Source organism: Ctenopharyngodon idella, chromosome 22 (assembly GCF_019924925.1).
Source record: "Ctenopharyngodon idella isolate HZGC_01 chromosome 22, HZGC01, whole genome shotgun sequence".
Taxonomy (NCBI): domain Eukaryota; kingdom Metazoa; phylum Chordata; class Actinopteri; order Cypriniformes; family Xenocyprididae; genus Ctenopharyngodon; species Ctenopharyngodon idella.
Window position 1 is genome coordinate 1553999 of NC_067241.1, and position 27340 is coordinate 1581338.

Sequence of the window (27340 nt, forward strand, 5' to 3'; positions counted from 1 at the left end):
TATTTCTATGATTAAATCAAAATACCCGCTTACAGTAAATGCATGATTGAATTAAAATATTTTAAATTCTGTATATTTTTTCAAACCAAATAGGGTAAAATAACGTTTAACCAAATAAAAGCTTAACTTAGACTGTTATTTTGTGATATCAGTGACATGAATGTTGTGAAGTGAATAAAGCAAATCAGATCAAATTTAAAAAAAAAAAAAAAAAAAAAAAAGAAAAGAAAAAAGTAACAAACATGTTCTTTAGGGATTAGCTTTTTTTTTTTTTTTCACATTATTGTGTGTGTAATTATTCTTTTTTACTAGTAACTATTTTAGTATTAGTATTTCCTGAAATCTTTAACACCCTAGCAACAACCAAACCAAAACTCTATCAGGGATTAGATTACAAATTTACAAATCTGTTTAAGATCAGATGATCCATTTAACATTTAAGGTAAAGATAATGACATCGGGCCAAGGATTCTCTTAAGCAAAGTTTGTTGCAAGAGTTTTCTGCCAGTTCCTGTTCTCTTTATTTTAAGTCAAATGAGTCAGGTTACTAAGAATCTCACATTTTGTCGTTAATGGCTCTTGGAGCCCCTGTCCCACTCTTTGAATAGTTATGCTGATTGGATTAAGACTTGCAACACTTGCTACCTGGGGTGGGTTTCTATACCTGGATACTTAATTTGCAGCCTTTGTTTGAGGTCGTCAGCCAGGTGATTTGTCTCCATTTTTAAGCACTGCATTTTTAAGCACATTTTCACAGTTCTCCATTGTTGGTTAATGATCATATGATATTCAAGTAAACATGAAAATATTTATTTTTAGTAAGTGTTTTATTTTGATTATTTTGAATTATTTTGTCATATATTGTAATTTGAACTGTGACATGATAAGTATTTAGCTTTGTAGCTGGACTTTAAAATGGACTCAAGCCACTCTTTAGTCTTCATAGTGTCTCAATCCACATTACATTAATGCTGGTGTTTTTAGGAACCCAATAAAATGTAATAATAATGGACAACAACAACAATAACAAAAATAATTGTTATTATTAGTTTTAACTAGAATTATAAAAATTGAAACATACATTACTATTGTAAATTACAATTGTACTGTTATAAATTTAATATTGTACTGTAAAAATTAATGTGATAATATTATTATTATTTTTTTTTTTACTTTACACTAAAAGTTACAATCGTAATATTTATGTCTAAAATTCTTGAACAAAAGTTCAAGCCTTCAAGCTTTTAACATGTCAAATTCAAGATTTTATTTCGACTGAATACTGATGAAATGCTTTAAACATTTGTTCACATCAATGCTGGAAAATTATGTGAATGTGAATGTAAATAGAATGAAACTGCCGCACAAATTCCCAAATGCTTTACAAATGATGCATACTTAATGGTTACCTCTTAAGAAGCCCTTCCCTACCACTGACCCCACAACAATGCATCATTTATTTCAACACACTCAAGTGCTGTCGGTTTTTTCATGTTAGTCAGACATGCATTTTGAAATTTTACCCTTCTGTGTGTGATTGGCCAATGACACTGCCTGTGAAATGACTTGTCTGCTGTGGAAAATGTAAATTAAATTGAATGAAAATACATGTATAGAATTATTTCTATACATGTTAAATAGCAAAAATGTCTTGCTGGGAAACGCATAGAACTTTTTGTCAGCTTAAGCAAAAATCAATTCAAAAACAGAAACAAATGAGGAAAACAGCAACTAACTGTAATATCACAGTTTTTGTACAGTGTACCTTTCCTAATGTCCTACCAATATCCAATGTTGGGGATCAAATAAGGACTGCTTAGTTAAAAATTTGTAAAATACAAATAATAGACTAAACATAGACTCCCTTGTGTGCTAACTTGCCAGGCCTGTTCTGTGCTCACGAACCATGCAGTGATGTTATTGTGAAAAAGGGAGTCTGATAACGCCCACTGATAACAATGACGTCCCTTCATTGGAAAGTAGGTGTGTTTTGAGTCAGATATTTTTCATCATTTACTGTTCAACAATGTTGCCAAAGAAGTCTAGTTAAGTGGTTCTTGAAGGTAATGGTAACAACTTTTTTTTTTTTTTTTGAAGGTAACAACTTCTTGCTTGACACCAGAGTGTTGATGTGCAGAACACACGCTAATGACTCAATCCACATTACATTAATGCTGATGTTTTTAGGAACCCAATAAAATTTAATAATAATGGACAACAACAACAATAATAATTGTTTTTATTATTTTTAACTTGAATTATAGAAAATTGAGACAGATACATTACTATTGTAAATTACAATTGTATTGTTTGTAAATTTAATATTGTACTATAAAAATTAATGTGATAATATTATAATTTATAAAGTTTAAAGTAATATTTTATTAGTATATTACAACAGTATTTAATTAGATAAATGTGCAGAAGTGAGTAAAAAAAAGGTCAGTTTCCGGTTTAAACCTGTCTTATTCAGTTTTGTTAAAATAGTATTTTCGCTTGACACCAGAGTGTTGATGTGCAGAACACATGCTGACTAGCTTTAATGACTGTTGTGGGTTTTATTCATTTTTATGGTGCTTTTTTTTAAATATGATTATGATGCTTATCTTAAAAAGACATCATAATAAACATTAAGGTTACATATGTAACCTTAGTTCCCTGAGTAGGGAACGAGACGCTACATCGAAACGCTGTGGGAATGCCTCTGCATGATTGCGTCGTGAACCACGTATGAAATCAGTCTAATGGAGTGATGAAACGTCATAGATGGGTGACGTCACTGACCAGGAAACGATAAAGCCTACCCGAGAACAAACACATTCAGCTTCTGAAATACCTGAAGCAAGTCGCTCACGGGCATGCCAGGAGTATGGCAGGGCGACGCAGCATCTCGTTCCCTACTCAGGGAAGTAAGGTTACATACGTAACCGAGACGTTCCCTTTTATGGGAACTCGAGCTGCGTCAAAACGTTGTGGGAATGCTAATACCCACGTCGCCATACAAGGAAATGACCGTCCGTGTGAAATCGGTGTGCACACTAAGACGACAACACCTGCGCCCCTGGACTGGAGCCGAAGTCAAGTTCATAGAACCTCACAAATGTATGCGGCGAGGACCAGCCTGCCGCATCACATACATCTTGGAGAGAAACTCCTGATAATAACGCTTTAGAAGCGGCCATACTCCTAGTCGAGTGAGCTCATACAGCCAAAGGTGAAGGCTGTCCAGTCGACTCATAAGCAAGTGAAATGGCCTCGACCACCCACTTGCTCATCCTCTGCTTAGATGCAGGGTAACCTTTCCTAGGTGACTAGAAACAAATGAACAGCTGTTCTGACTTTCTCCACAGGGCAGCTTTGTGGACATACACATCTAACGCCCTCACAGGGCAGAGCAGATTCAGTTTCTCCTGGTCTGACATCTGGAAGGGAGGAGGACAGAAGGCCTGCAGTATGATGGGTCTTACAGCATTAGTAGGAACCTTTGGAACATAACCCGGCCTAGGGTGAAGAAAAGCCTTTACCATACCAGGCGCAAATTCCAGGCATGAGGGGGATACCGAGAGGGCTTGAATATCTCCAATTCTCTTGAGAGACGAAATGGCAAGCAGAAAGATGAGAAAACCCAAAAGTGAGAAACTTCTCAGAAACTTTTTCAATAGGCTCGAAGGATGAGATCTGAGATCAAACTCAGATGAGAGACCTGAACTTATGAACTGGGCCCCCTCAGAGGCCAGGCCCACAGTTTCCACAACTCCAGGCGAGGGTGAAGGATCAACCCGTTCGCCTGAGAGAGGAGGTCCCTCCTGATCGAAATCTCCATTAGAGAGCCATCTAGAAAGGACATTAGGTCTGAGAACCATACACGGGCCGGCCAAAATGGGGCTACTAGCAAAAGATGGACCACATCCCGGCGAACTCTCTCCAGAACTCCCTGCTCTGAATGAGCTAAAATCAGCCAGTTGTCGATGTAGTTTAGAATGCGAATGCCCCCCATACGCAGGGGCATCAAAGCCGCGTGTACACACTTCGTGAAAGTGCGGGGTGACAAAGCTAGGCCAAAAGGAAGAACTTGATATTTGGTACGCTTCGACCCCGAAAGCGAACCTCAGAAACTTCCTGTGTTGTGGGAGGAACAGTGGGCAGGACCCAACTGAATCGGGGCGAACGAGTCCTGAACTAAATGGCATACCCCTTTTCTACTATCTGCAGGACCCACTGAGATATGTTCGGAAGACATTCCCATTCTGCTAGAAAATCTACTAAGGGTACCAGTCTCTCGAGATATATATACTTTGGGCTGTCAGCACTATGCCCTGAAGCGGCGCACCGGCAGGGAACAACTGGCTTGACTGCAATGAAACTCTCCTCAGAGAGCGTGAGCCACCCTCAGGTTACTCGCGGGGACCCTCTGTGCCCCGGCATTGCGCCAGTATATCACAGTCTGAATGTTCCTAATAGAATCTAAAATACAAAAAGAATCATAAAATCATGGCTTTTAAACACATAATTGGTTTGCCTTTGCTTTATAAGTAAATTGCGGACCCATAATCTACACATTGCCTCAGCAACGCGAGATCCGAGCCATAGATTCTTTATTGCAGACCCATAATCTACGCGCTGCCTCTGCAAACGTGAGATCCAAGCCTTATTGCAGACCCATAATGTACACTCTGCCTCGGCAAAAGTGAGATCTGAGCCACTAGATTCTTTATTGCAGACCTATAATCTACGTGCTGCCTCGGCAAACATGAGATTCGAGCCAATGCAAGACTTTCTTCCCTCGAGAGGAAAGTCAACAGGAGCGGGGCTATAAACTCCCGATAGTGCATTCTTACACGTCGGGAATTTTATGAATGAACACTGTCAGCCCACACGAGAGCTGACGTTCATGTCCCACTCCCAAACAAACAGCACAAATCGTGTGTATCACCGCTCGTTATGTAGCGAGGGCAGGGAGGGACACACACGATTCAAAAGGTTGTTTGCTCACCATTATAATACTGTCTGAAATATACAGTATACGCTTGTGACAAAGAACAATAAACAGACAGAGACAATTTCACACATAGCGCTTGCTGAAGGCACAGAAGCTGAATGCGCTTGTTCTCGGGTAGGCTTTATAGTTTTCTGGTCAGTGACGTCACCCGCCTATGACGTTCCGTCACTCCATTGGACTGATTTCATACGTGCTTCACGACGCAATCACACAGAGGCGTTCCCATAGCGTTTCGACGAAGCTCGAATTGCGTGAAAGGGAACTGAAATACATGACACTATATTCAATTTCCAAGTAAGTGTGAAAAGTCTACTTTCATATTATAATTTAGCTTTTGTTCAGGGTGAAATTAAAAAAGACCTCCGTACCACCTCTGTGGGAAGATAAATATATTTGATTCATATTAAATTAAAATGTAAGGTTTGAACCAAAACGTAAATATAAACTGAGAAAAACGAAGAAATCTGGCTGTAACAAATTGGTATTGTTTTTTTTGTTTGTTTTTTTAAAACTAATAAAGGCATTCAAAAAAGTAAAACACATGCATGCTTTAGTAATTGAGTTCAATGTTACTTTTGATATGACTGCTGTTGGATTATGAAGCATGCTGTTGGATTATGAAGTATGAAGCATGACTTTTTCATTCGCCACATTGTACTAATTAGTACAAAAACCATGAATTAGTACTAAACCATGACCATTGTTGGGTTTTTTGTTTGTTTTTTTACTAAATTAAAACGAGGAAACAAATTATGTGAACACAACTCAACTGAAATGAGGGAATGAATTCTTAATTCATGGCCATGATATCTATTTTTTCTTCTGTATGTCAAGTGCGGGGCTCCATATTGGATAATCAGTATGACAAATCTTTTTTCTTTTATTTGGTAGAATTTACTTGTGATGTATAGTTTTGGTTTTGTGTTCATGGTTCATGTCTTTTATTTTGTAGTTTGATTCATGTTGCTTGTTTGTGCCATGCTCCCCTTGCTTCTCATGTTCTTCCTTAGTCTATGTGTCATGTTCTGATGTTTATGGTCATGTGGTTTTCAGTTCTGTTCTGTCATTGGTTCCCTTGTTCCTTGTGTCACTTGCTAATTTGTTGTCTTAGTCATGTGTTCACTTAGTTCTTGTATTTAAAGCCATTGTCTTCCCCATGTTTCTTTGTTGTGTGTTGTTAATGTAACCCTACTGTTGGTGAGTGTCATTGTCAAGTCTGCTTATGTTCGTGTTCATGTTCAGGTTGGTTGCTTTCTTTGGTTTGTTCACTCAACAAACTGCACTTGGGTTCATCAAGCTCACCTTCAGAGGACTGATCGTTACATTACTCTTCATTTTTATTCATGTTTTCCGGAAAAGGTATAAAGTCCAAAACATTTGCTAAATTCAGAACCTCGTATAGCACACTACTATTAACTATGAGTAGTATACTGTATACTAGTATGCGTTTCCGAATTCAGCAATTTTTGAAGTCTCTTTTTTTTCTTTACCCCAGCCAGGGTTATTGTTAACTAAATCATTAATTGAAGTAAAATAAATATAGAAAAAACAATTAAAGTTATTTTATTTGAGCTCGTTGCCAAAGCAATATTTATCATTTTGGTTTAATTTAAATAAAAGTACTAAAATAAAAACTAAACGATATCAACGATACTAAAATAACACTGACTCTGCAGTTCCTGCCACCCTGATTTGAATATCCCCTCCCCTCTCCCATCTGTTATATGAGCTGCCTAGAATACTATTTCTCTATGAGAAAGAGGGAAGCTCAGACTCATTCGCACTGGACTGCTTGAGGATCACAGCATATCACATGCTTCAACATGAAGACCCTTCCTGTCAGTTTGCTCGTGGTGCTGGTGAGTTAAAGGCCTGTGTGATGTGATACAGCCATACAGGTGGTCAGTCACGCCAGCTCATGTTTCTCTGCTCATATTTCTAGACAACAGTAGGTGTTTATGTTGCGGGAAGTCTATCGCAATGTATAAAGCCAGGTGAAATCCAGGTTTATGTACGATGAGCTATAGAATGTTTGGTTTCCAGTGAATGATTAGCTGATGTGATTATTTTACGTGTCATGTAGTAAGAACTGTAGGGTATACTTATTTAAGTTGTGTTGACTTGGATACTTGTTACCACTATGGGGTGTGTATGAAAGTGGCTTTGATTCCTGTAAGTCTTTGACACATGACACATTAGCATGCATTTTAAGAATTGTTTGCATTGTCAGCTCATGCCTTTACACTGTAAAAAATGATTGTGATTTTTAAGGTAAAAGACTGTAAAAATGCTACAGTGAAAAACAGTTAAGTGGTTTAAAGAAAGTTTCCATACTATATATGGAGAATAACTGTAATAGATCGAACGGTACATTTAATGTAATTTTACAGTAAAATACTGTTAAATTTATAGCTTTTGGAAGTGAAAAATAACGTCATTGTATAATTTACAATGAAAAACTTGACATTCCCACAATTCCCTGCGTGACACTTAACATTTGATGTATTTTCATTGAAATAAATACAGAGTTCAGGCATGAAACTCTAACTGAACGCTGATTGGTTCTTTCTATGCCGTGGCACCAGCCAATCAGAAGTATTTCCAAATCCACGCAACCATATATATCGTACCCTAGCCTGCGATCGACAAGCTGCGCAATGTGAAAGCTCTGTTATCCCTCCTCCTCCCCAGCGCCATCTGTAGAGATCTGCTACGGGGGTTCTACCATTCTTGCAGCACCCTTTTCTTTGTTTGTTATATTTGACTAAGCTGAACAAATTATTGTATTTGCTCAGCAGCAGCAGCAGCAGCAGCAGCAGCGTAGCAGATCTCGTACACCAAAATCAAGCCATGTATACTTCATGCCCCATGCCAATAAATGCTGGTTGAATTTAATCCACTCCGAGAGTTGTCATGACTGAACTCAGTTCTTAGTTTTTTCTAATCAGTTATGTACATTAGGGTTTTATGTTACATCTAATTTTGTTAAATTAATGTTTATTGAATTTTTTTTAATTTCATGAGTGTTGCCATGATGGTGTTTAGTGTTTGAGTGAATGACACTGTGTGCACCTTCTATATATTAGTATTGTTCTTTTCAGCTGGTGGAAAAGCTGATTGTGATGAGCTATGATTCATTATGTGACTCTCATCACCACTGTGTTTGGTGGTTGTCAGTGTATTAAAGGTACAAAACAGATATTAGAACTTCAATAGGTTGGTAAATTAACATTATATCAGTTAATGAAATGCGTTTCTTTACATAAAATTTAACGGAATTTTTTTTACAGTGTGTAAAATAAACAGGTATGAACCGTAATTATTACAATATAAACCTTTAAATTATACACTTTTGAACTGTAAAATAGACAGTAAACTAAGTGCTGTCCCGTAAAACCTAAAACGTTGCTACCGTATTTTTTATGGTAAAGTTCTGGCAACCACAGCTACTTTTTTTCTTTTACCATAAATTTTACGGGGATTTTTTTTTACAGTGTAGGTATACTCCCAAATATGCTTATTAGTAAAACCAATTGATAATTATGTGAATTCAGTTAAATGTGCATTGGCGATATCTAATTATACATATAGTGTTCTATATAATCTGTACAGTTGTGAGCTTGTGTATCATCTTATCATCATCATTCATTTTTCAGGGTTTGACATGTCATTAAGGGAATATATGATGTGGATTTTCAAGCGTATATGTCCTCAAGCATTGTTAGAAATGGAAACCTCACAGAAAGTTTGATTTACTATGTGAATGCTGGCCAGAAAATACAGTCATTCACATACTGTTATTAGAAAGTCCCTATTCATTTGGCAGTGGTCCTAAAATTAAGTTTTGTCATCAACAGTAACAGTAACTAATTAGTCTTTGATCTCATTGACAGACATTAAACTTTTATTTGTAACTTATTTTGGGCAGCTGGACTGCAGATATGTGGACTTCTGTTAAGTGACCTGTCAATGTGGTGATATGCCATGATCAAAATAAAATTAGATACAGTAGTTAATCATTCCACATACCATTGAAAAAATAAATGAAGTTATAAATAATATCTCTGCCACAATGAAGGGACTTTCACCTTGTCATGAAGAATGAAGAATCCTTTATGTAACATCATTTATTCTTGGCGGCAATACTCTCATGGGCAGCACGCCGACATATAGCGCAGGTGTGCTTCGGGCGTCCCAAGTTTGAGTCCCGGCAAGTATGGACCTTTCCCGATCCCTCCCCCCCCCTCTCTCCAACTTTACTTCCTGTCAACTTACTGTCCTGTCACAATAAAGCACTTTTTTTTATTTTTTTTTTTTTATCTCAATGTGGCACAAGATTGCACTATTCAAATCAGATTATATTACATAAGATGTGTAATAGATTACGTTACTGACTACAATTTTTGTCATGTAATTTGTATTCTGTATTGGACTACAAATTGTAAGTATTCTACCCAGCACTGAAGATAATGAAAATTTAGGTAAAATAAGACGTGTTTTGGCCAGAATTCATGAAATTTATGCACTGACATAACCTTTATAACACAATTTTCATAACATTACTTATGATGACTTCTTTTTAATTCAGTTTGCCTGGACAGTGTGTGTGTTGGCTGACAGTGGAAGGATACGACAGAAGCGTGCATGGATCATTGATTCTTTTACTATTGAGGAAGAAAGCCCTGGTCCATTTCCATATAAAATAGGCCAGGTGAGAGGCATTCGAAACAGTTACCATTCAATTCCATTTTATTTGTAGGGTTGTCAAAAGTCAAGCCCTGAATTTTGATTTCAATTCAAATAATTTTAACTAACCAGATCATATTCATTAATATTAATTTATAATGTAGGCAGTTACTGTAACTGTCTAAATTAGCAATATGTTTAATCTGAAACTATGTTTAATCAGCACTCAAAATGTTAGGGGGAAATGCTGCTGTCATCACATTTTTAAAATTTCAGTACTGACTGAAGTCAGTACTTTTGACAGCCCTATTTATTTGTATAGTGTTTCACATTACATATGTGTATAAGTACTAGATTATCATGATCATGTGAACATTTCAGTGTGTATGTTGTTTGTGTTTCAGATTAAACTTGAAAAGTCTTATTTAGTAAGATTCCAGCTACATGGTCAGGGTGTGGATAAAGAGCCAACTAATGTTCTCGAGATTGATAATAAAGGTTATGTTTCAGTATTGAGAAAGGTGGACTATGAAAATTCACAAGGTATTAAAATTCTCAATGTAAGTACTCCCTGAAAAACAAACCACCCATTGCATAATAGCATTTAAATTCATTTAAATACACTGCAAAGAAGGCTTGTATACTGACATTCACTGGACTCAATTACAGTTGAAATTTGAAGCAATAAATGAATCCACTAATGCAGTGCATACAAGGCTCGGGGTTGAGATTAAAATATTGGACATAAATGATCATGCCCCAGAATTTCAGAAGTCAGTCTATCAAGTGACTGTGGATGAGTCACATGATCAAGGTAACCCAAATTGTAAAATTAAATTAGTTCACCAAAAACAGGACATTCTGTCATTATACTCACCCTTATGCTGTTGCAGACCACTATGCTGTTATTTTTTCTCATAACACAGAAGCAAACATTTTTGATTATTTACAATTATTACACACTACACAGCTCTTTTCCATACAACCAAAGTTAATATTAATTATGAGAGGACGATTTTCAATGAACTTAATTTGGCCTGTTTCTCACATCCAGCTACTTCATGAAGAATTAGAATATAGAGCACAAATTGTACAAATACAGAGGCCCGCACATGACATGCGGGGAAAAAAAATATGTATATTGTGGCCTCAAATTAACAATTTGTTCCCAATACTTACTAATATGTCAGCACGTTTAACTAATTCATTTCGTCCTTGTTTTAAGTAAATCGTGCACACAATATAATAATTTGTTTCCTCGTTTTACTAAATTGTGGCCACATTGTAATAATTCATTCTCTTGTTGTAGTTAAATCAAAACGAGGGAACAAATTAGTTCAACATGGTCATGTTTGACCTAAAATGAGTGAACAAATGAGTAAATCATGGCCACAAAATTCTTAATTCATGGGAACTAATTCTTAATCACAATATTTATATTTATGTCCCCTTGCGGGCTTTATGTTACAACTGATATTTTCATGGTGCTCTTTTGTACTTGACAGCCTTTGGGGTTGTATTAAACCTTAATTCTTAACCTAAGTAAAATGACCATGGTAACTAAACAGATAGGACTCTAAGTTAAGATATAATATACTTTTTTATTCCACAGAAATAATAACAGCATACAGGTTTGAAATAACATGAAGGTGAATAAATAAAGACTGGACGAAGCATTCTTAAATATTGAATAAACACTTTGAGGGTAAAGAAATTACAGTACTTTGAATGAAACATTCATGTAACACTTTTCTTAATATTTGTCTAGGTAAAGAAGTACTGACAGTACTGGCATTTGATGAAGATGATTCAAGTACAAACAATGGAACATTTGATTTCACAATCAAATCTGTCACACCAAAAACAGATAATGCTGAATTCTATATTAAGCAGCAAAAAGAATCGGGACAGTTTATTTTAGGGGGTGTTTGGACTATGAGGTATGAACCTAATTTCTTTCATTGGTAATATTCAACTATTTTTTGTACCTTTTACCTGTTATACCATTCAGATAACATACATTGCTTTTTGTGCTTTATAAATATTTCTCCATTCCTACACAAGAAATCATCTACTAAATTAATTAATCTTTCCCAGAAAGCTCAGAAATATACAATTTTGGTTGAAGCAAAGGACAAAGGGGAAAAAATACAGCTCTCAAGTACAAGTACACTGGTAATCAATATTTCGGACAATAACAACAATCTTCCAGAGTTCTCCGGCAAAACAGTAGGTTTCATGGTGGACTGAAAGATTCCAATTTTAATGCTTGTGATATACAGGTGCTGGTCATATAATTAGAATATCATCAAAAAGTTCATTTTTTTATTATAAATTATTTTTAAAAATGAAACTTTCATATATTCTAGATTCCCTACATGTAAAGTAAAACATTTCAAAAGTTTTTTTTTTAAATTTTGATGATTAGAGCGTACAGCTCATGAAAGTCCAAAATCCAGTATTTCAAAATATTAGAATATTTCCTAAAATCAATCAAAAAATGGATTTGCAAAACAGAAAAGTTAAAGTTCTTTAAAGTATGTTCTTTTGTGCACTCAATACTTGATCGGCAGGACATATTACAGCAAATGACTTGCTCCTAGCACAAATTACTGCATCAGTGAAGTGTGGCATGGAAGTGATCAGCCTGTGGCACTGCTGAGGCACTATTGAGCCTTCAGATCATCTGTATATTGTTGGATCGACTGTTTCTCATCTTTCTCTTGAAAATATCCCATAGATTCAGGTCAGGCATATTGGCTGGCCAATAAAGCACAGTAATATCATGATCAGCAAACCACTTGGAAGTGGTTTTTGCACTGTGGGCAGGTGCTAAAGTCCTGCTGGAAAAGGAAATCAGCATCTCCATAAAGCTTGTCAGCAGATGGAAGCATAAAGTGCTTCAAAATCTCCTGGAAGATGGCTGCATTGACTTTGCACTTGATAAAACACAATGGACCAACACCAGCAGACGTCACGCCCCCCCCAAATCATTATTGACTTCAGAAACTTCACACTAGACTTCAAGCAGCTTGGATTCTGTGCCTCTCCAGTCTTCCTTCAGACTCTGGGACCATGATTTCAACATGAAATGCAAAATTTACTTTTATCTGAAAAGAGGACTTTCGACCACTGTTCACTGTCCAGTTCTTTTTCTCCTTAGCCCAGGTAAGATGCTTCTGACGTTGTCTCTGGTTCAGAAGTGGCTTGGTAGTCCTTTTCCTGAAGATGTCTGAGTGTGGTGACTCTTGATGCGCTGACTCCGGCTTCATTCTACTCATTGTGAAGCTCTCCCAAGTGTTTGAATCGGCTTTACTTGACAGTATTCTCAAGCTTGCGGTCATCCCTGTTGCTTGTGCACCTTTGCCTACCCAATTTCTTCCTTCCAGTCAACTTTGCATTTAATATGCTTTGATACATCACTCTGTAAACAGCCACCCCATACAGTAATGACCTTCTGTGACTTACTCTCTTTGTGGAGGGTGTCAATGATTGTCTCCTGGACCATTGCCAAGTCAGCAGTCTTCCCCATTAGTGTGGTTTCAAAAAACAAAAGATACCCGGATTTTATACTGTAGGGATTGTCATTTAATGAAACTCAAATGTAAATATTCTAATATTTTGAGATACTGGATTTTGGACTTTCATTAGCTGTACGCTCTAATCAACAAATTTACAAAAAAAAACTTTTGAAATGTTTTACTTTACATGTAGGGAATCTAGAATATATGAAAGTTTCATTTTTTAAAATAATTTACAATAAAAAAATGAACTTTTTCACGATATTCTAATTATATGACCAGCACCTGTACTTGGTTATTGATTTTTTTAATTTTTTTTTTTTTATAGCAAATTAGACATATTGTCCTATAAAACCCGACAAAATATTTGACTTGTGTTTCAGGGACCTGGGAAGGTCAAGGAGCGAGAAACTGGGGTTGAAGTTCTGCGACTGCAAGTAACAGACAAAGACATCCGTGGTTCAAAAGCCTGGAAAGCCAAATACACTATCTACGGAGATAAAAAAGAGCAGTTCAAAATTGAAACAGACCCTGTTACAAATGAAGGGATTTTAACAGTTGTTAAGGTAGGCAGATGGTTGACATTTTGTTGTGTAAGCCAACCTGCCAAAAGGTTGAGTCAGTGTTGCTGGTTTGGGCTAGTTGTGATGCTCAACCAAACAGAGAAAATGTTTTGATAGCACCAGAATCAGAGTTTGCACTGAAATGCCTTGTTATATTGTTGATTCTGCATATTATTGTAACGATGGCAACCGAGACGAAAGGGTGGTAGATCCAAAAGCAAGCTTTAAAGAGAGCAAAGTCAAACAGGCAGGATGTCAAACACCAGCGAACAGAATCAGAAGAGGCAAGGCAAGGAGTAGTCAAAAATACAGGCAATGGTCAGGGCAGGCAGCAAACGAGCAAAAACAAGGAGTGAGTCCAGGGTCAAAAACACAGATAGGCAAGGCAGAACACGGAAAGACATCTACTAGGAAATAAGCCAACAACAGGGAAAACCACAGGATACAAACAAAAACCAAAACAATACTCAGCAACGTGTGTCTGAGGGAGTGCAACTTATAAAGGGTTCCTGATGGAAAACAGGTGTGAGTGTGATCAGTGCCTAGCTGGGGGATTGTGGGAAATGTAGTCCAGAGTGAAGTGATTGCGTGTGTGTGCAATGAAAAAGTCTTAATGGTGAAACGGAGACCTCTGGTGGTGAGTGGAAGGAAGCAGCAGTGGGTGGAAACGTGACAGTTATGCTGGGGATAGGAGCCATTTTGACGTAGAAAATATACAAAAATATGTATGTATACATTCATGTTGACACTTCTCTAAACTCTCTTTCGGCTCATTCCAAACACCCAGCAACTGGACTACGAGGAGCAAACATACCAAAATCTATCCATCAGTGTGCAGAACGAAATTCCTTACTTCTCATGTAAGGTCAAAAATCAAGTACAGGATGCCTTGTGGGAGCTCGACAAAATGCCCAAAAACTCTGGCATGAGTGATGCAAACCTCTATAATACAATTTCAGTGACCATTTATGTTGAAGATGTCAATGACCCTCCAGTATTTATACCTCCTGTTAAAAATGTTTCTGTAATGGAGAACATAAATGTAGGAACAAGTCTAACAACCTTCACTGCTAAAGACATGGATGGAAGCTATAGAAACACATTTAAGTAAGAGAAGCTATATTATGTGTAAAACTAATGCTACTGTAGTTTATTTGAGGAACAGGATCACATATAAACAAAGATGTAAACAAACATCTGGTGTTTCTCCAATTCTCAGATTTGTTAAAGGTGAAGATATTGCTGGATGGATAACTGTTGATGCAAAGACTGGACAAGTATCCACGAATAAAATTCTGGACAGAGAGTCACCATTTGTGATAAACAGCACCTATAGAGCAACCTTATATGCTGTGGATGATGGTAAGACACTACCATTCACTATTCTGGGGGTCAATAAGATTTTTTTAAAAAGAAATTAGTGCTTTTATAAATTGATGAAAAGTAACATTAAAAACATTTATGTTACAAAATCAGAATCCTGAAAATGTATTATGGTTTCCACAAAAATATGAATCAGCACAACTGATTTCAACATTAATAATAAGAAGAAATGTTTTGTGAGCAGCAAATCAGCATATTAGAATGATTTATCAAGGATCATATGACACTGAAGACTGGAGTAATAATGCTGAAAATTCAGCTTGTAAATTGCAATAATATTTCACAATACTACTGCTTTTACTGTATTTCTGATCGAATAAACGCAGCCTTGGTGAGCATAACAGACTTAAGAAAAATTGGTTGCACTTTATTTTACAGTACATGCTCTTACGTGTACTTACAATGTAGTTAAGAAAGTGCTGGTAATTTAAGGTAACTACATGGGTTAAGGTTAGGTTTAGTGGTAGATTCAGGGTTAGTACCTCGTTATTACCCAGTTATTGCAATTACTATAATAAGTACATAGTATGTACATGGGAAACAGGACTGTAAAATAAAGTGCTACCAAGAAATCTTACTGACCACAAAACTTTCGAACAGTAGTGTACTTATAACTATTATAGATAGTATACCTGGACAAATAAGTTATTTTATTTTATTTACAAATTAATTTAATTTGAGACAAATGCACACAGGGTGCAACATTAACATTTGTCTAGTGGAAAATGCATGTAAAAATTAGCTATCCAAGTTAGTCTTGTGTAACAAGACTTAGGCAGGACATTCTGTAGCAGTCAGTGTCAGAAATGTTAGGGTGATACAAGTCTCCTCTTATCATAATGAAGAAATAAGCCTCAATAAATACACTATTAAACTTGCAACATCGTGAATGATCATGAATGACATTATCATGTTTTATACTTCAACTGAATTTCTGTTTACTCCATGTCTCTGACTTGCAGGTTTCCCACCGCTGACAGGAACTGGAACTCTATTTATTCACCTGTATGATCAAAATGATAACACACCAATGCTGGAAGTGAACACAGTCAACATGTGCCTGGATACAGAGCCAACAATGGCCAGCATCACTGCTGTAGACCTAGACCTTCCTCCATACAGTTCACCTTTCTACTATGAGCTTTTAGGAAATGTTAAGGACAAATGGAGGGTTGAACCAGTCTATGGTAATTCCACCTTCTACTTCACTCAGCCCAGTCAACCCTACACTATACCTCACTGAATATCCTGTTTCAACCGGAAAACACATCACAGAAGTACAATAAGTTATGTTGACTCTAGGCAAATAATGCCAGAGATCTCTTAGAAAGACAGTGCTATTCCATCACCTCCTTGAGGTTATGTTTCTGTATCTCTACTTAGTAGTAATACTAACACTCATCTTTTTCTCTTGAAGGCACAACAGTGAGTCTTATAAAAGAACACAGTGTGTATTCAGGTCATCACCAGCTCCAGATCAAAATATCAGACCAGCAGGGATTTTACTCCATCCATAACCTGTCGGTCACAGTGTGCGACTGCTCTATAGCTCCCAACTGCCATGTCAAGATGGCTCGGATGACTCAGATGGGACCTGTTGCAGCCTGGATGGTTGTACTTGCAGTTCTGATCTTTATAGGTAATGCAGTGATTTACAATGTTTTGATGACATTAACAGTTCTAATAGGTGATGAAGGATTTTGCAAGCAGTTTCATAATACTGAAAACCCATCCTTCTATATAAGTCAATCCAACCATTAAAGGTGTGGTAAAACAACAACATCAAAAATGCTGTGGAAACCTGTAGAAACCTGTTTTTGAATGACATGTGCTGTTGAGAATTACACTTCTATTTCATTGTTCCAGAATGCCAGTGATGGTTAATCATACTGGAAAAATTGTGCATTCGCGTACGATACTGAGAATCTCATGTTGATCCAGTCACATGTGACTCTGACCAATGACATACAGTTGCAGGAAAAAGTATGTGAACCACTTGCAGAATCTGTGAAAATGTGCAAAATTTTAACAAAATAAGAGAGATCATACAAAATGCACTTTTGAACAGGATGAAGAGGTCCAAATTTTTCTTATTTCGCTTGAATATCTTTTTTTTTTTTTTTTTTTTTCCCATTTAGTACTGCCCTTCGGAAGCAACATAAAATACTTGCATGTTTCCCAGAAGACAAATTAAATACAATTTACCTTGATCTTCAAATTCCAAATGTTTTCACCCCCCATCTATTAATGCATCATGTTTTTTTCCTGGAGCATCAGTGAATGTTTGAACCTTTTTTAAAAGTTGTGTTTGAGTCCCTCAGCTGTCCTCAGTGTGAAAAGACGGATCTCAAAATCATTCAGTCACTGCTGTAAAGGGTTCAAATATGCAAAAAATGCTCAAACTGAAGAATCTGCAGGACCTGGAGATTTTTTCTGAAGAACAGAGCTCAGTTTAACTGTTCAGAACAAACAAGTGACTCATGAACAACCATCACAAAACAAAAAAACAGTCGTAGATCATCCAGGTAACCACACACAGTATTAAGAATCAATGGTTCACATACTTACGAATGGGGTTATTTTAATAAATTCAGCTATTTTTTTTGTCTTGTGGATTATATGTAAACATCTTTTATGTAAAATATCTTACTCAGGACAGTACTAAATTAAAAATAACATGCATTTTGTATTATCTCCCTTATTTTGTTAAAATTATTAACATTTTCACAGATTCTGCAAATGGTTCACATACTTTTTCTTGCAACTGTATATGCCACTGTTTATCACAGCATTTCCCAACCCTTATTCCTGGGGGCACACCATGCACATTTTGGATGTCTCCCCTATCTGACCCTTATTTTCTGGTCTTGGAGTCTCTGTTAATATGCTGTTGAGTTTGTGTTTGATTAGGAAGAGTTTCAAAATGTGTACTGTTGGTCTGCCTCCAGGAACAGGGTTGAGAAACACTGGTTTATCATACTGTTTATCATGGTCTGCTTTGTCATTCTCACAAAATGACCTTGCTCGAACGTACACAGTTTGTTGGCCTGGAAATAGCTCCCCACAATAAATGATGTTTTATTAACAAAGTTTGGGAGGAACACATTTAAATGATATATCCAATCAGCACGAGAAGAGACCTATACCTAGACAGTCCTCGACAGTTTTTCAGCATCAAGTGTGAACTTGTGAACTGTGTCTTGAGTTACTATAATCTTAAGCATGAATCTGTCTTTCATTAGTTAACCAGGGTTCTCATTACCATTTTACTGGGTCTAGTGGTGTTTGTATGTGATTTCTAGGCCTGATCTAAAAAATGCTCACTGGTTTACCAGAGTATTGTGTGGTTGCTGTAATAACAGTGCTCCCTGTCAAGTGGCGATTCTTGTTACTTGTCCCTTCTAATACATGTGCCCAGGTAGCATTGGAACCATTGCAGCGAGACAGCCTGTTGATTTTACACAGCAACAGGTGGCCTACTGAAGCACATTGCAGCCTTAGGGCTGAAAGTGAATCTGCAGAAAAGCTGTCTTGTTCCTTATCAGTCAGTGTGATTCCAGATCAATGAGGGCTACTCTCACAGTGAAGTTTCCAGAAACCCTTTATCAAATTCCCATAACTGAACTGTTTACTCACTGTTTACTACTGCTGTTACACCTGCAGCCATTTCAGTGCTGGTTAATAGCCAGGTGATTGTCAGCAGTTCACAGCTGCGGTTTACCTGGCGGGTTGAGCGTATAGAGGCCACATCCCACATGCAGAGAAGTGGATACCACAGATGCTTCACTGACAGAACTGTGGCAGAATTGTGGCATACAGTTCATGGCTGAGGGGATGTCACATTAGTCTGTTGGAGTTATGGGTGGTTTCTTACCCTGAAGCATTTCAGGCAGGGACTGTCAGGGAGACAGGTACTAGTGAAAACTGACAATACCACATTAGTGTTTCTCATCAATCATTGGGGGAAACAAGATCTCGGCCATGTCTTCAGCAGACACAAGCATTGTTGCTTTGGGCAAACAGACACTTCTTGTCAGTTAGAGCAATGCTTATTCCTGGTCAGAGCAATAGCGTTGTTCTCACTGCAGCCTGAGGTCAGTGGATTGGTGTCTCCACAGAGCGATGGTTTGATCAATTTGGGAGGGATATGGGATGCCATCAGTGGACCTCTTTGACAGCAGGACAACAATATATTATCTGCTTTTCCACTGTCGGGCCAGTGCAAGCCAGGGCTAACAACGTGCCGGGTGACGCCAATAGCCTTGGACCTCAAGCACTGAGGCCAAAATCAAGTTGGGTTTGCATTGTCGGGCCAGTAGCCCCGAAGCGCTACTCTAAAACCCGCTCTTAACTTGCCTCCATAGAACGACATCACAAAACCCCACTATTTCACCAGCTGACTGAACTAGCTCGTAAAATGAGCAACAAAAGCAAATGTTTGGTCTTTATTTAAAGACTTAAGATTCCAGCATCGATATTTGAAAATTGTTTTACAAATTTTACCGTAAAAATGTTACAGTGACAATAATTTATTAATTTGTGTTAGGAGTGCTCATCAATCTTGCTGAATCAAACTGATTTTTAGCATTTCGCATAAAAAGAGAACACGTATCTATTCAGTTGCACTGCAACACATACCTTTTCAGTTGCATCTCAAGGAAGTTATTTCAAACACTCACTGATGCCTTTTAAGGTGAGTTTTAAGCTGAAAATTGTTTAATATGTCTTAAACTGAGGCCAAAAGTTTAGCTGGTAGCCTGGTATAACATGGGAAATGAGCAGCGGTGTTGATCCTATCCCGACTCAGGTAAAATCTGCCTTTGTTCATGACCCATCCTGAGACATGTGCAGGAGAGACAGCACAGGCTAAGAGACCTTATTCACAGCAGCACCATCTTTGAAAGCAAGGCTGTGAGGGATACGCATACATCTCTTCAGTTGGTTGTTCTTGTTATTTAATGTGTTTTTGTATTGTTCTGCTAATGAAACAATGCAAAAATATCTTTCCAAGAAATTTCAGTAGACAAAAAAAAAAACTCCAGATAGCATAAGCTGTGGAAAATGATAAGTGATCTAGGAGCTTTATACAGCTTTTTACAGCGGATGCCACTGAAAACACACAGCCTGTCATGGCACTGCTATGAATAAGGTCTATACCAATGGTTCCCAACTGTTTTTTTGGCCATGGGACCCACATTTTCCTATTGTCATTAAGCCGCGACGCAAACTGGACTTAATAAAATATAAAAAGTTAAGATGCTCCTAATGAATAGAATGAACATTATACCTGCATGCAAACCCTTCCCTGCTAACACACAAAGTACCAGTTATGTAATTTATTGGTACTTTGTGGAAATTTCATGACTTACTAATTGAAAACATAACTATGATGTCTCATGCTTGTAATTTCTTTTGCGCTTTTATAATGAAGTGATATACGGTGTGCAAACACAAGTTACGAAAATAACATTAGAATAATGACATTGACATATAGCCTGACAACATCTCGCAGATACTATATCAGGACAACACATTTTTCTCACTTTTTACTTGAACTGTGTCTGACAGAAGAGTTGTCGTTTCTTTGACTGCACACTCTGCGACCCACTCAAAATGGTCTTGCAACCCACTTTTTGGTCGTGACCCACCAGTTGAGAAACACTGGTCTATATAATAGCTTCCTACTTGCCAACGATGTTGTGGTTCAGTCTCCTGTTAACCCTTACAACTGCTCCGCCTCATCCATTGCTGGTTCAGAGACCTATTATACCCATTTCTGGAGCTACTGAAGTTGTGTGTCCGGACCCTGGGCCTCCGGTACGTCATTGGTCAGGGTCACGTGTGACTGGATCAATGCCAGATTCTCTGTATCATACACAAACTCATTTCCACTATGACTAACAATCTCTGGGGTCTTCCAGTATTAATCGAACCACGGTTGCACCAAGGTTAAAAAATTCTTCTTCTTCTCTTTTTTTTTTTCTTCAGCAATTTGCTTAATGGCCCTTCTGATCTCCTGCAAGGCAGAGAAAAAAATGATTGAAATAGATGAGGGCTTTGGTCATCTCATAAACACAAATACAGAAACTCCAGGAACAGACTGCATGGTAATTTCCTCAGTTCATCATTTGTGCATTTTATTCATTTTTAGGCAGCACTTTACAACAAGGTTCTATATGTCAACATTAATTTATGTTATAACATGAAATAATGAACTGTACTTTTACAGCATTTGTTAATTTAATAATTTCTCTTTTCTATGTTTAAATGTTTTACAATGTAATTTATTCCTCTCATAGTAAAGCTGAATTTTCAGCTCATTACTCCAGTCTTCAGTGTCACATGATCCTTCAGAAATCATTCTAATATGCTGATTTGATGCTCAAGAAACATTTCTTATTATTATCAATGTTGAAAATAGCTGCTGCTGCTGCTTAAATTTTTTGGGGGGTGGGGGGATACATTTTTATATGTGATTCATTGATGAATAGAAAGCATTTATTTAAAATAGAAAGCTTTTGTATCTTTTGATCAATTTAATAGGTCCTTGCTGAATAAAAGTATTAATTTCTTTAAAATTAACCCCAACATTTTGAAAGGTACTGAATAGAGTACATATACTTGATGTGATATTTTTGACAAGCTTGAAATTATGCCTAGTCCTTGTTATTTGTGGAATATAAGTAGGCTCTAGTAACCTGATATGTGTGTCACGGGTGGCTGTTGCAAAGAAGCGCACAACAAAGGAGAATACCAGGAAATAGTCTTTAATTCAGCAAAACATGGGAAACAACCACTTGACACTGATGAGACAGGACAAAGAACTGAACAAAACAGGGAGTACTAGTAGAACTAAATGAGGGTACTAATGAGATAATTAACGAACACCAGGTAAACAGAATGAAACTGAGGGTACATTTACACAACAACAATGTACTAAAAACAGAAAAGTTTTTTCTTTGTACAGATGACAACATTATCAAAGAGATCACCGTTCACACAGATCCGCGAAAATGACATGGTGACATATGCTGCCAGGCCAGTTGGCGATGTCACTTTGTAAAGAAAGAATGTGCACCTGCGCACATACACAATCTTTCACAGAGCACTCGTGCCAAACGCCTATGCCTATAGACTAAACATGTAATACGCATGTGCATGCCATCACCGTTTTCACAGGTCCGTGTTTTTGTAGTTTAAATGGAGATGATAACGGTATTGTTTTCAAAAACTTGCACTTTGAAACCCTGTTTTTAAAAATATGCATTTTCAGGCCCCCAAAACGTCCTTGTCGCTGTAAACAAACGGCCAAAACGCAAGAAATTCTGTTTTTAATTGAAAATGGTGTCATGTAAACGGCCCCTGACACAGACTGGAAACTAGGTCATAGGAATATTGAACTAAAACACACTGAACAGAACATACTCCTGACAATGTGTAAGAAACCATGTAAAGTAAAATGTTACCACATTAACTTTATAGATTTGTAAATGCTGTAAAATTATTGTTTATTTACACGCTACCTATTTCATTAACAAATAATTATGAACTAAACCTTATTGTAGAGCGTAAAGTATTAATAAGTGTAATTGTGTGTATTTATATAAAACATCCACTGTTGCCTTGAATGAATTTTTGTCTTCATAAAGGTTCCTTCCAGTATAGGCATTTACAAAACAGATCCTTTAAATGTAAAAGCCAGCATAAATGTGTCTACAAATATAAAATCAAGCCAGAAGGTCACGTCACAAACCGTGAGTAACAATAAAACTCTTCATGTTGGACTTTTGGGGTTCTGCCAAATGATATTTGGCTTTCAAACTGATTTCAAACATTATTAATATCATCTGTTTCTGTATGTTGTGTGTAATTTTATATGAGTAATTCAAACAGAAAAATTAAAGGTTTTATTTAAAAATACAGTTAAAAGCAGTTTGATTTTTATTTCTATTCCCTTAAAGTGAAATTCTGCATCCTGTTTGCTATCATATACAGCAGATGTACCTTTTCCTAAAATGATCAATTTGCTTCAGAATATCCAGGTGATGCGGGCAGTTTCACAGACTTCACAGCCAGCCTACGACGGCCAGATGTTCAAACGCTCAATATACAGGGTGAGTATTACCAAGCACAGCAAGTTTTCAAAGTTTTGATCATTTCATTGGTTTTGTGATGGACTGTTTCTGCTATGTATGTTTTCTAGAGTTCCACAAGAGAGAGAAACAGAGAAAATTTCCAAGTAAGAATAAAGTGACAGTAATAATTCATACCATATGCTAACACAAGCTCAGCTCAGCCTTTCTTATATCATCATCTGTGCTTTTTTCAAGCAGCGATCGAGTAACAGATCAAGTTTTAGAAGTACCTTTTCTTACAAGGCCAATGCGCCTTACCCGAGAGACAAGATTGCTGATCTCATCAACAAGGTGATTTTATGCTTCTTTCAACGTACACTACTAATCAAAGGATTGGACACATCAACTTATTCTTTATCATTAATATTTTAGAAGCATTTAAAACCTTTAGATCATTTTTAGATCATGAGAAACATGTTCAAATGTTTGACAGGATGGTAATAAATTTTCATTGAGCTTTCCTTTTCTCCACCCCATTTTTCTCTTCAGAAATTACTTGCTCTCCAAACCCAGGAGTTTGTTGTTTATGAGCCACACTGTTACGCAGATGAAGGACAAGATACAGCTAATGCCGAACTGGATGCAATCTCTATTTCAGAGAATGATTTTCATCCAGAGATGCTTAGAAATCTGGACAACAGGTTCAGCCAACTAGCAATCATTTCCAGACCTGACCTGATGAGAATGTGACAGTTATCACAAGAAGTGTAGCAGATTTATTGAGAACAAGATACTGAATGAAAATTTGAAATCCAAAATACTGAAAGATCAGGGATGCTGCATCAAAAATTCAGGAAAAATTGAATGAGGGTCTTCAAAGGTTTTTCTACTGTTTAATAGTGTTAAAGCAGCTCAGGTGTTTGGTTTTGGGTCAGTGTAAATAATTTCATTGTGATTCTCTGCGCACGTCATGTTTTCTGTCGGCTGCAGGAGAAAATTCAGAAAGAAAATAAATGTTATTTTCCGTAATATTATGATGATGTCATCACTGTTTTTGAATGTTGTACATGAATTTTTAACACCTTAATCTTAAATTTTATAGTATTAATTTGAATGTCGTCTGTATACATTAAAAGGGCTTAATTAACTGCAGACATTTAATATAAAAATAAAGGTAACAATTTAGTATAGGGAACACATATAAACTATTAACTACAACTTTTCCCTTAATAAACTCCTAATTTACTGCTTATTAATAGTTAGTAAGATAGTTGTTAAGTTTAGGTATTTGGCAGGATTAAGAATGTAGAATAAGGTCATGCAGAATAAGGCATTAATATGTGCTTAGGTCTACTAATAAATAGCCAATATTCTAGTAATATGCATGCTAATAAGCAACTAAAAGACCCTAAAATAAAGTGTTACCAAAATAAAAAATCTCAGTAATGCTTTTATTTGATAAAATCCTCTAAGAATACATGGGCGGATGGTGATAATGCAGTTTTTGTTGCTGATAAGCATGTTTGAAGAGAGTATCTACTGTGACTGTGTTATGCCAAAACCTGTGACATATCTGGGTTTGTTGTTCCCTTGGGTGCAACATTAGGTGTTTTTTGAGCTATTACTGTAAAAATGTTTAACTGTGACTTTTTTTTTTTTTTTTGTATTATTTGTACATATGGGAGTTGATAAATCCTTAATAAAACTCAGTATTTAATATACTGAAAGCAAAACATGCTACTGTAAATGGTTTCATTCTTTGGGAACTGCAAAAAGTACAATGTTTTATTTTGACAAGTCCCTTGACCTGTTCAACCTGTTATTTATGCTCAACACGCAGAACTTATATGCCACACAGTAACCTCTTGACATTTGCATGTCTTATGGCTGTCCCACACCTAGTTTCCCACCTGTCACTTGAGAATCTTTGGTGGTGTGTTTGTAAGGGAAGGATCAATAGTGTAATTATAGATATAATTACATGCAGATATTTTTTTTAAATGTAAGTACAATGTAAAAACATGTATGTACACAATAAGTGCATTGTATCAAATTATTAATTTAAATGTTAGTGAATAGTAGTTAAAAACACTTAATATAAAGTGGGACAAATGAATGCATAAAAATACCATTCATGAAAATCTTGTATTTTTTTTAAAGAATGTTTTATAACATCTAGTGCAAAAAGTTCATTTCATATATGAATAAATTAAATTAAGAAAATGACAGCAAAACGCTATAGGCAAACAATATGAATATATTTTTTTTTTAATTACACAATTTGTGTAAAGGGGCAAAAATAGATGTTTAAAGCTTTATACATGGTGTCTATTTATTAAATTAATATATTTGGGTGTCAAATTGTGATTTTAAAAAAGTAACCTTTTTACTCTTTTCACTTATTCGGTTCAATTATTTTTACTCAATTAAAGGGTTAGTTCACCCCTTCATTCATCTTTGGAACACAAATGAAGATCTTTCTGATGAAATCAGAATGATTTCTGTCCCTCCATAGACACAACCTATATGCAACTGAAACTTCGACGTTTCAAAAAGTTAATAAAGAGATCGTAAAACTAATGCATATGAACTGAGTGGTTTAGTGCAGATTTTCTGAAGAGACTTGGTCGCTTTTTATGATGAACATAACAGAACAGAAGCTCAACCGAACCTGAATGACACGTGAGAAAAAAACTCTTGCTGAAGCTCAAATGTACTGCGTAACACATGAGAATGAACCTCACTGGTTCTCGCACATCAAGCAAACATGCTTGAGCTTCCATTTACCACAACTATTGTGTGTGAGTTGATGAAAGTTTACATGTGAATAAAAGCCTAAATTCAATCTGTTCATCATATAAAGCGATCGTGTCTCTTCAGAATATTTGGACTAAACTGCTCAATTCATATGGATTAGTTTTATGATCTTTTTATGAACTTTTTGAAGCATCAAAGCATCATTTAAATTGCATAGACTGTCTATGGAGGGACAGAAAACACTCAGATTTTATCAGAAAGATCTTCATTTGTGTTCCAAAGATGAACAAAAGTCCCGCAGGTTTGGAATGACATGAGGGTGAGTAATTAATGACAGAATTTTAATTTTTGGGTGAACTATCCCTTTAACCTGTAGTACAGGGGCACATGCACCAAGTCCTGATGAGGACACTAACAAAATGGCTTAGGCTTACTGCTTGCACAAGACAAGATCCTGTCACATAATGGTAGTCACGAAGCTCACAAAGATGATGAATGTGTAGATAAATCTTTAATTAGAACACACAGGAGATCCAGTACAAGGAGAAACACCACTGACATTAACGAGAACAGACAAAGACTAAAGGAGAACAGAGTTTAAATGCATTGGACAAACAAAGGGAACTAATGAGATAATTAAAGAGATCACAGGTTAACAGGATAATTAACTAAATGAGGCAATGAACATAATGACACAGAAAACAGATCATACATGTTACTCTGCTTTGTTTTTTTGTTTATTTACAATTTCAAATCAAATGCAATCTGTAATTAAAGTTGCAAGCAGCATTTACAGGGCCAAGCCCAAAGAAGGCACAACAAGCCAGCCAACACTGCCGTGAGCATCAGACCAACTGCAACAGTGAGCAATTAAAGACCTATTAAGATCACAAAAGAGCTGAAAAATCACAAAAACAGTAAAAAATAAAGATTTACTGTTTTTTCACTTTCAACCAATAGGTGGCGCTGTGACCAAATTAATGCGGTGTGGTCAGAGTGAGGTGACTATGACAGTCGCGAAGTTTGGTATCAATATGTCAAAGCATTGCAGAGATACAGCCTCAAGAGTTATTTTGGCATCAAGCCTCTAATTTGTTGCTTTGGTATATGAATACAGTTCCGTCTATCAACACGAAATCCTTACGTTTTTACCGACATGTTCTGAAGATGATACGATTCGATTTTGGTGAAAACTGGACCAACGGTCTAGGAGTAGTTAAAAAAAAGTATGTTTTTAAAGAAAATCAAACTGGCAGACAGGAAGTTTGGCTGACTATGGCAAAATTGGCATCAATGTTCTCAGCATGACCCACTGAAAATATTAAGACCAGTCTCATTATAATAGGCAACTTTTAT

The 27340-nt window shown here is 36.5% G+C and overlaps 1 protein-coding gene across 2 annotated transcripts; it reads left to right on the plus strand.

The window, feature by feature from the left end:
* The first annotated feature begins 543 nt into the window (after positions 1 to 543).
* LOC127505419 (cadherin-like protein 26) lies at positions 544 to 24962 on the plus strand. 2 transcript variants are annotated; one of them, XM_051880954.1, is made up of 15 exons: positions 544 to 707; positions 9588 to 9710; positions 11454 to 11625; positions 11787 to 11914; positions 13590 to 13772; positions 14557 to 14876; positions 14989 to 15131; positions 16115 to 16339; positions 16570 to 16791; positions 21141 to 21259; positions 22802 to 22906; positions 23186 to 23266; positions 23356 to 23391; positions 23483 to 23578; positions 23777 to 24962. In XM_051880954.1, the coding sequence occupies exons 6-15, from the start codon at positions 14677 to 14679 to the stop codon at positions 23975 to 23977; spliced, it is 1428 nt and encodes a 475-aa protein (XP_051736914.1). In that variant the 5' UTR covers positions 544 to 707; positions 9588 to 9710; positions 11454 to 11625; positions 11787 to 11914; positions 13590 to 13772; positions 14557 to 14676; the 3' UTR covers positions 23978 to 24962. The 2 variants fall into 2 exon arrangements, with proteins under 2 accessions (XP_051736914.1, XP_051736913.1); XM_051880953.1 differs by lacking the exons at positions 544 to 707; positions 9588 to 9710 and adding an exon at positions 10356 to 10499.
* The last annotated feature ends 2378 nt before the right edge of the window (positions 24963 to 27340 follow it).

Coding starts and splice junctions, on each gene's coding strand:
- LOC127505419 (XM_051880954.1), top strand. CDS start 14,677: ATGCCCAAAAACTCTGGCATGAGTGATGCAAACCTCTATAATACAATT. Junction 14,877..14,988: donor AGCTATAGAAACACATTTAA/GTAAGAGAAGCT, acceptor TCCAATTCTCAG/ATTTGTTAAAGGTGAAGATA. Junction 16,340..16,569: donor GAGGGTTGAACCAGTCTATG/GTAATTCCACCT, acceptor TTTCTCTTGAAG/GCACAACAGTGAGTCTTATA.